At 42.2% G+C, this 9,786-nt stretch overlaps 1 protein-coding gene across 3 annotated transcripts in view; it reads right to left on the reverse strand.

Moving 5' to 3' along the window:
* The window catches only part of USP9X (ubiquitin specific peptidase 9 X-linked), a 149,238-nt gene that overhangs the window by 106,952 nt on the left and 32,500 nt on the right, over nt 1-9,786 (reverse strand). For all 3 annotated transcript variants that reach the window (XM_025205045.1, XM_006015646.3, XM_025205048.1), the window contains exons 10-11: nt 9,193-9,345; nt 1,888-1,992 (exon numbers count right to left, since the gene is read on the reverse strand). In XM_025205045.1, coding sequence (XP_025060830.1) covers nt 1,888-1,992; nt 9,193-9,345 — 258 coding nt within the window. The remainder of the gene's footprint in view (nt 1-1,887; nt 1,993-9,192; nt 9,346-9,786) is intronic.

The raw sequence follows: 9,786 nt of genomic DNA on the forward strand, positions 1-9,786 counted from the left end.
ACAGGGTGCAGGAGGGGCCGCTTTCCCCCAACCCGCGCTCATCTTTCCCCCCCACCACACTCCTTCCCTGCCTGGGGTCCCCCCCTGCCCTTCTCCCCCACACCCTTACCTGAGGTTCCAGCGTGGGGCAGCCACATGCTCCCAGGCCAGAAGCCCAGTCTGGGGCTTCCAGCTGGGGAGGGGCAGAGCCGGTTGGGCCCTGCTGTTGTGGGAGCCCGCCAGGCTTCCCCTGGGTCCATTTCTGACAGGAACCAAGGGCAGATAAATATTCATTTTCTACATTTTTTAGGGGCCCTGCGGCCCAGATAGAATGGCCTCGTGGGCCGGATCCGGCCCATGGGCTGTGTTTTGCCCATCCCTGCACCATGAGCTACATGTGGGCAAGATCAGGGAATAATACACCCCATTAAGATGGCACACTGGAAAAAACTGGTATGTCATCTACTGTGGGAGGTTTCCAGGAATGCAAAAGATCTGCAAAAATGGAATTGTCTTGATGCTATGAGAAATGTCATCATTGCATGGGATAAAGTTCCACCCTATATTAATCAGAGACTACTTTGTGAAGGGTGGCTCAACATCAGTGAATGTTAACTCACAATTCTAAGGTGTTGATGGTTTAAGATTAACTGCTTGGTTTAACTATGGTATACTTGTCCTGGAACTAAATGTTGAGATGAAATGTTTAGATAGTGAAAAATATTTCCTTGTCCTTGCCAAAGAATTTGAGTTTGAGCTAGATGATCCTGATTGGGCTGGGCTTTGGGGAGAAATGGATTGCCCTGATGATTTCAAAGAGTTCATCAATATTGACAATATGATGTTAACTTTTGCAGAAAAAAGGGGTAAAAGAGCAAGCTAGGACAGCCCATAGAGAAAGACATGGAAAAAAAACCCCAATCAACTAATTTGTCCATGACCAAATGTAAGATGGTCAAGCAGGCCAGAATAAACTCTTTAAGAAACTGTGAGAAAATTTATACAACTACTGTAAAGTAGTTTCGTATAATAAATACAGCATAGCAATTTGGATAATTCAAACCCATTTATTTCAAAGTCAGTATTTGTTGGTCCCTTGTGCTTCAACTTAACGAGATTTTACTATATTATCAGTGACAACATACAATGCTACAATATAAGAGGGCTTCAGTTCAGATGCAATCTTACGATACTGGATGAGAGGACAATTAAAGATGCTATAAGCAGCTCAGTCTGGGCCGTTGTTTCTAAGGCATGTTAACTCACTGCCAACTCAAGTTAGCTTCCACAAAGTTAGAAGATTAACAAAGACTTGGGCAAAGTATTTAACTCCACCTATCTATCTGCCTTTTATTTATTAGGATTTTACTCTTATTCTGGTTACCATGAGCAGAGATGCAGTTAGCCATGTTAACATGAAGTCAAGTAGAAGGCAGGGTAGATCTGCACCTTACACACTAACCAAAGTAGATTACAGATAGACAGGATCTATACCCATATCTGATGAAGTAAGAGTCAGCCAACAAATGTCTGTGCTATAGATATATCTATATCTACTTTGGGTAGTTTCTGAGGTGCAAATCTGTTCTGCCTCCTAGTTACCATGACTCCCCTCTCTCCCCTCACCAGAACAGGAGAGCTTTTAAAATTTCTTTTATTTTCTAAATAAAATGATATCACTCAAGGAACAGAATTACATGCAGTGAGCCTGTAAGCTCCAATGAAAGTGCATTAGCTGAAAAAGTAGAGATAAAAAGTCTTTATATTTTCAATTACATGAATGCATAAAAATGCAATATTCTTATTATGCATAACCACATTATTAAACACTGCATCCACTACGCTTAAAAGCCTGTTAACTGTGTTTGTGACACATAGTTATAAAGGAGTTGAAATATGCAGCATTACCTTAAAACAATCAAACAGGTGATCAAGTTGTTCAGGAGAGAAATCCCAAGCCAGCTTTGCAAGGAGGTCATGTACATTCTTTACAATGGCTTCATGTTTTCCTGCCTGCCAAAAGCAAAAATGAACAACTATAGTTTTTGATACGAAAAAATGCAGTAAGGTGCATCCTAGCTACACATAGCTTCCTTTTCACTTTTGGGGGTGAGATTTACATTTTTCATCTAAACAAATGCTAACTTTCCTTATTATACAAACATTCTTCCCTGATCCCTCCCCATTTGTTTGCAATTCTAGTTTAGGTTACCTATTAAGAACAACTCTCTCCCTAGGATGGTAGTAAAGCACTGGAGCAGCCTACCAACAGGGGGTTGTTGAATCTCTGTCCTTAGGAGGTTTTTAAGACCTGGCTAGACAAGGCCTTGAATATACTTGGGGATAGTCCTGCTTTGAGCAGGGGGGTTGGACTAGATGACTTCTTGAGGTCCCTTAGAGACCTAATTTTCTATGATTCTATTGTGACAAACAATGAAATTGTTAACTTTTATTTACTACATCAACACCATACATTCAAAAAGGCTACTTGCACTTTGGTTGTTTTGAAAATTGTTACTCTCATCTAATTTATCCACCATAAACCACTATTAGCATTTCATTTCCAGATTCATGCCTCATATTGATTCCACTGCTGATTATTTTATTTTCTTTAAGTCAATCTTATTTTGTTATTTTAAATACATATTTCTATATTTTTACCCTTTCTTATTACTTTATGTGCCTTTCACTTTGTGGACAGCTATGAACTCCAAGGTTCCTACACAAAGAACAACAGACTATATATAAATGAAGAAATCAAAATTACTGTGTTCTCATTTCCTTTTTCAAACTTTCCCAGCTTACTATCTGTAAGGCTAAAAACAAACATAAAATTTCCCCGTTTCTCCAGAGAGAGTCTTTTATCCTAGGAACCTACCGCCTACCTTATTATCCCATGTTTGGTACCTGTGATGTACCCAAATTAACATTTTGCCCCTGGACAAATCGTAGCTAATGCAGGTTAACTGCAATTCAAGCTTTGCATAAACAACTATCCCACACCTATTTTAATATGGGCCAAATCAACCCTGGATTAAAGCCTAAATCTCTTTGATGACCACGTTAAACTTCACATTCAAGGTGACAATTTCTGTTGCTCTGTCCCTTGGCAGACATCACCATGGGATTGATACACAATCCCAACAACTGTGCTTGCGGCTATGCTACATGAGCATGGCAGAATGTGCAACTGGGGATCAGATGCCCATTGTGCCATATCACCAGCTGCACACTGGAGGCTGAGTGATCTGTGCTTTCAGGCTCCAAACTGCAGTGGAGCCTGGGAGAACAGATCAACTGCCATTCCCAGCCAGGGAGTGCAGTGAAGTCAAGGGCTCCAACATGCTCCTGGCTGGCAGCAGCAAGCCTCAGTGGCACATAAGCTATTAATGAAGAGGGGGAAATACTCCCTGTGATTTCACCCTCCTTCCTTCTCTGGCAGGTCTCTACAACTGAGGTATTATCACTTACTCTTCTTTGCTTACAGAATTTCGAATCTCCAAACCCAAATGAACTAATTTTGTAAGCAGGATTTTCATGAGATGTTTTGACATGTTACACTGAAATCTGTGGTATAAGTTTCAGACCTACTAACAGCATAATGCACAATGATTTCCACTGCTAATTTCAGATTAGCTTCATGCTATCATTGTACGAAGACTCAAATTTCCTTGAAAGCATGGGGAGGACTCACAAGTTTAAAACCACTGGACTCTCCTGTTACCTCTTTTATTTCTTTAAGAAAAACAAAAACTAAACACATAGAAATTCTGAAGCTTTCAGAAAAAAAATCCCCAATTTAAAAGACACACACACACACACATACTTCCATATTCTAAATTTCATAATTTTACACTTAATTTCTACAACTGGGTTCTAGAATTCAATGCACTTAATTTGTCCTAGAACTTGCTTCTAAGAGACTTAACATTTTTCTGATTTAAGTTGTCGGTAGGAATTTCCCTCGTCTTCTAGCACAAAACTTGAACATAATACAAATTTTAAATCCTTTGCTACTCCATTATTTTTCAACTATTCCACCTAATTCACTGACAAAGAAAACCTGGAATCACACATGTACACTTCTACAGAGACATTTAGCCAGCAGTCTGAAAGCACACAGGAAGCAGGGCAAAGTGGCACCTAAGAGTAACTGGTTCAGAGAGGCATGTTTCTTATGAAAGCTCAATCTACTTCATCAGATGCTAAGAATGGTCACATACACACTTTATATTTGTATATCTAAAATTTCATGTGACAGATAGAAAGTAGTGTGTGTTCTAATTTGCCTTCAGTAGAATTTCCACTTAACTATGATTTCTCTTGCATAAACACACATGTTTAATAAAGCCAGTTCATTTCTGCTCTTATCTTCAAAAACATTTTCCATTCAGAGGCATACAAAGCAGCCCTTTTAGAGCAGATTCTTAAACTACCCGTAAAATTAATTTCATATTCTAAGTTTTACTTTCTGCTTTGACACCACTTTTTTAGACTGTTCTTATAAAGATTCCTACTGAATCTTTAATAGAATCAAAGATGGTTCTTGTAATCTTAAATCACACATTAACAAGTTACACAATGGCCCTCCTAAGCAAAACTTCTGCCAGGCAAGTTGCACAATCTGCTCTAAAAAAGTCATATATAAGATATGACCATTTCTTCAAACTGCTCTGCAATCTGGTAGTAGCAACAGAAGCAACAACAATATGGAATGACTTTTAAGTATCTATTAGCAGAGTTAGAGTCTTTTATCTTTTCATAAACCCTTAGTATTAGGGCTGTGCGAAATTTCGGCAGCTGTTTAGTTTTGGAGGTGTTTCGAGTCATTTTGAAACACCAAATCCGAATCAAAACGGAAGGCTCAGAAATCTCTGAAACTAAACGAGGCATCCAAAACGTTTCAGAAATGTTTCGGGAAATTTTGGAGTTTTGGAACTGGGCTTGCAGGGAAACAGCTGTACACTGCTGCCCTGATGCATAACTCTGTTCTGCAAGGAGCAAAGATCTGTGCCGGGGTCTTCTTGCTGCCACTGCCCGCCCTGTGGTCACGCGGCAGGGCAGTGCTGGTTCCTGCTGTGTGAAATGATTCCACAGGGAGCAGAGATCTGGGGATGCACAGGGTGGGCAGCGGTGGGAAGGAGACTCCGGCATGGATCTGGCTCTGCAGGGAGCAGAAATCCATGCCGGATCCTCCTCACCACCGCTGCCCGCCCCACGTCGCCAAGGCAGTGCAGGGCAGGCAGCAGTGGTGATGAGACCCCCAGTGCGGATCTCTGCTCTCTGCAGAACCAAGTCTCTCAGCAGGGACCAGCAGGCTTGCTGGCTTCCCTGCCCCGCGATCTGGTGTGACAGGGATCAGAGATCTGTGAGGGGGCCTCCTCGCCTGCACGGAAGGCAGCGGCCCTCCCCCTCTCCCAGACAAGCCACACAGGGCCCTGTCCTGCTCCCTGCAGGGGTCCTATAGTCCCTGGCCCCAAGACCCACCTGGCTGGGTAGGGCTGTGCGAAGCTACCCTTGCAGCCCATCTGAAACAGATTCGGAGGAGATTCAGTGGAGCCAAATCTCCGTTACAGATTCGGCTGAAACAAAACAGGATAGCGATCCGAAACACCAAAACGAATCACTGTCCTCCGAAACTGTTGAATCTGAATCAAATCAGCCGTTTTGCACAGCCCTACTTACTCTTTGCCATGTTGGCTCATGCAGTAATCTCCTAGCCTGGCTGATTTATCTGCATGGCCTAAATGATACAACTAGATTGCACAGAATGCAAATCTGATTTTAAGAAACCAATACAGCTATTACAACTATTTTACAAATGAGATTTGACTGTAAACTAAAACAGCATCTTTTTTTGCTGAGATTGCAAAACACAGGCTGAAAAAAGATGGCTTTGGAATGATGGGAGGTCCATGACTAAAGCCAGGGACTAGAAACATTGAACCCATGGACCTACTGGATCTGGCGTGTAGAACCAAGAAGTCTCAGGGGTGTTCCAGTGGTGGGGGCTTTGGCCATGCTTGTGCCATTACCAGAAGGCAAAGAGCTGTGCCTGTACTGCTGGTGGGAGGCAGGAAAAGCCACTACCACCCCAGTAGAGGTGGCCAACTCAGAACACCAACCTGCCTCAGACCCCACTTGGGCTGTTCCAGCCCATGGCTCTGAAAGTTGTCAATTGCTGACTTATGAAGTTTGCAGTCCAAAACTCAGGAGATTTAATTTCAACTGCCTGCCCTATCACTTGTCATGGCTGTCCAACTGGTAGCCCGAAACAGCATGTTCCACACAGGCTCCCACCATGACTGCCTCTGCCCTGCTTCCACCTATGCCTTGTGCAGTCCTCAGCTGCCTGCAAGTTGAGTAGACCTGATTTATATCCTGAATGCCACTAGGCAAGTTACTTGTTCTGTGACTAAGCTTCCCAAAGAGGGAGTAAGTGCTACTTCTCATTCCTAAATTTAAACTTACCCCAGTTAATATAAGAGTAGAATAAAATAAAAAATTAAGTTTAGCCCTTCCACCCAAATGACACACTGACCTAAACTTTATTCTTAGAACTGGGTTAGTCATCATTTCCTATAATTTATAACTGAACAGATCCTTTACCACGCTCATCTATCACATGATGATCTTTTGATTATTTTTTCTAGTTTCTTTGACAGAGGGCAATTTTTTCCCTTCTCCTGCCCCACTGTGATTTCAAATCCCATTTTTAATTGATCAGTAAATAATAATTATTGTGTTCCACCGATTTATTTTTTTCCTCCTCATCTCACCTTGTGCCATGCAAGTCATTCCAAACTGCAAACAACAGCAGGAAAACATTTTTTACAGTACTACCACTCACACTAAACTCGTAATATTTGGATTCAAAGGAAATTTACAAAATACACTGAAAAAGATGGGCTCAGGAACAAAGAAAATGTGTACCTTTACTGGATACCAAAAGCCAGGCACAAAGCACAGATGGTGACTTTATGGCTCATTATAATCTACCTGCTGCTCTTTCTGCACTCCATAGGTGACAAGAATTCTTTTTCCCTCTTGAATGGTGTTGCTCTTCCACTTTTCAGATTATCTTTTCTTCTGCATTTCTGTTTTGTTTTTTGTTTTTTTTAATTACAGTAAAAGTTCTGTTAACCGGCATCTTACAAGCCGGCATGCTCAATTAACCGGCATGCTGGCTTGTAAGATAAAGTGAAACTGCAAGTACCCGCTGTGGCACTTCCAGTTTCTCTGAGCCCCCACAGCCTGGGGTAAAGCAGCCTGTGCTGCCGAGCCCCCATGGCCCAGGGGCATAACAGGCTGTGCGAGGCCTGCTTCCCTATCTTGCAGGGCCTGCAGGGCCCACGGGAGGCGCGGCAGGACGCCCCAGATGCAGTGGGAGAAGCAGCAGCCCAGGCCACTCAGTTAACCAGCATATTTTGTCATCTGGCATCCCCCATTCCTGGGGGATACCAGATAACAGAACTTTTACTGTAGTCCTGATAATGACTCTTTGCTCTTTTTACAGCTCTGCTCTACTCCCCTAAGCCAGGAGCATCAAACTTGCCCCTCCTTGCAGGTGGGTTCCAGATGCAGTGGCACAGCAAGAAGCATCCATGGGGTCTAATACAGCTGTTGCTCTCCCTTTGCAGCAGACCCTAAGTTCCCAGATCCCAGACCTCTGGGAGCCCTGTGGGCCAGAAGACAATTCCTCAGGCTGTAGGCTGACACCCCTGATTTAAAGCAGGCTATTTTTATGTACTCATGGAGTTTTAACCAGGCTATCATTCAAGCTGTGTCTGCTTCTTCCTGAAATCTGAAGAGTGGTACTTTGCACCCAAAAGCTTGGCAATCTCTCCCAATCATGCAGTTGTTCCAATAAAAGATACCACCTCCAAAATATCCTTACCATCATGGCCACAACATCACTTTCACAATGCTTTTTCTATACCAGGCACTCCAGACAACCAATTTTGGTTCCAATCTTCTAATGCAGAGGCATCAAAATTGGCTGCACCCTCAAACTCAAGCTGGACTATGGGACTATTTGCAGGCCAAATACAGACTGCAAGGAGCCTCCCAGGCTGGATTCAGACCCGGCTCTCACTTGCCCCTATGCTGCTAGCATACATGCTCATTGGGACTCCATCACTAGTTCAGTGGCAGGCCCTGCCCCCACATCCCCAGCCCCTCTGGGAGCCCCATAGGTAGGGTGTAACAGCTTAGTGGGCTGCATATGGTTCACAAGGCAAGAACAACAAAAGCATACAACAAAAGCATCTGTAACCTCTACTTCCTGTGGAACAGCCACTGTTCTTAACTCCATTTAGTAGGATAGCAAAGCGTTGTTTAGACTAAAGGCTGTACTATAGCAAAAAATGTGTTAACCAGCACTTCATTAAATCGGAGAAACTCTATTACTGACATCTGAGGGACGTGGCAAAAGCGAACCCAGAAGTACCACTTCTGGGTTTTGCCGCCACCATGAGCAGAGTTCTTGCCACTTCTTCGGCCCACAGCCCAGGGCAAAGCAGCCTGTGCAGGGCCCCCTTCTCTGTTCCCTGGCACACTGACACTGAGGAGAGCACCAGATGGCGCACATTTGATTAACTGGAATATTTAATTAACCAGCATCCTCCATTCCCAGGGGATGCTGGATAACAGAGCTTTTACTGTATTTTACTCTGAATACCAGAAATTCACTACTCAAGTTTCCTGTCTTAGTCTCTTATAGCTCCCACTGTTATTTAACTCATACATAAAATAATTTTGAAGAAAAACCATTTAGTGAGCTGGTTCATTTACAATTGAGGTAAATGCTCCTCTTAATATATTGACTTCTTGACATCTTCTCACCAACAATTGCTTGATTTTTAATAGATCTTAAATAAACCTGTCTTCTCATCTATGCATCCTGACTCCCCACCCCCCACTTACAAGTCAGTCCTTGCATTACATATGTAGCTTATCCAAAAACACAAGCTGAGGTAAATCCATCCAGAAATTTAAAAATCAACTTTCATAATGTGCTTTTTGCTTATAACAGGCATCATCAACCACAAGCAGCCCTGAAAGCACACATTCCTCTATGAAATCCAATACACTTCCATAATAATTTATTCCATAAAAGCAAGTTATGCCATTTATAAAATTCAACTTATTCTCAAAAGGTGCTGTAAGATAAGACCACTAACTCTTCATGCATAAAACAATTCAATTCTTTACCTGTGCTGCCCAAATGTTGTCAAGATCTTGCAAAGTTAAGGCTTTTTCTTTGATGACAAACCGAAGAATCTTCTCTAACTTTTCTACGTACTGAGGTTGATGAAGACTATCTCGTAACACAATTGACAAAATATTATTCTGTTGGATCCATTCCTAAATTTAAATTGAGGGGGAGAAAACATTTTCAAAATACTAAAATTTTAAGAACACAACTTCTAGTCAAGAAAATACAAACTGAAAAAGAATATATATTTTATATACAATCACTCCATCTCTAAGACATAAAAAAAAGAATACACACACAAGGGCAGGGATGGGAACAGGTATTAATCCTTCCCTTTCACTTACTTTAGACAAGCAAAAAACAAAGCAAATCCAGATTTTATACATTTTGGAACCTGACAATGTAAAACAGGAAATCTTTTCCTGCAGCTGTGCTCTAAAAGCATTATCAGTGATATTTACCACATCTTGGAGATTAAGAACTTCAGTGGAAAAGGATACCAACTTCAGTTTCACCATGCTTGAAAAATCCTGATCTCTGAACATAAAAATTCTCAACATCTTCAAGTGTCAAAGGTCGGGGGCAGGGGG

The sequence above is a fragment of the Alligator sinensis genome, unplaced genomic scaffold (genome assembly GCF_000455745.1).
Source record: "Alligator sinensis unplaced genomic scaffold, ASM45574v1 scaffold243_1, whole genome shotgun sequence".
In the NCBI taxonomy this organism is placed as follows: domain Eukaryota; kingdom Metazoa; phylum Chordata; order Crocodylia; family Alligatoridae; genus Alligator; species Alligator sinensis.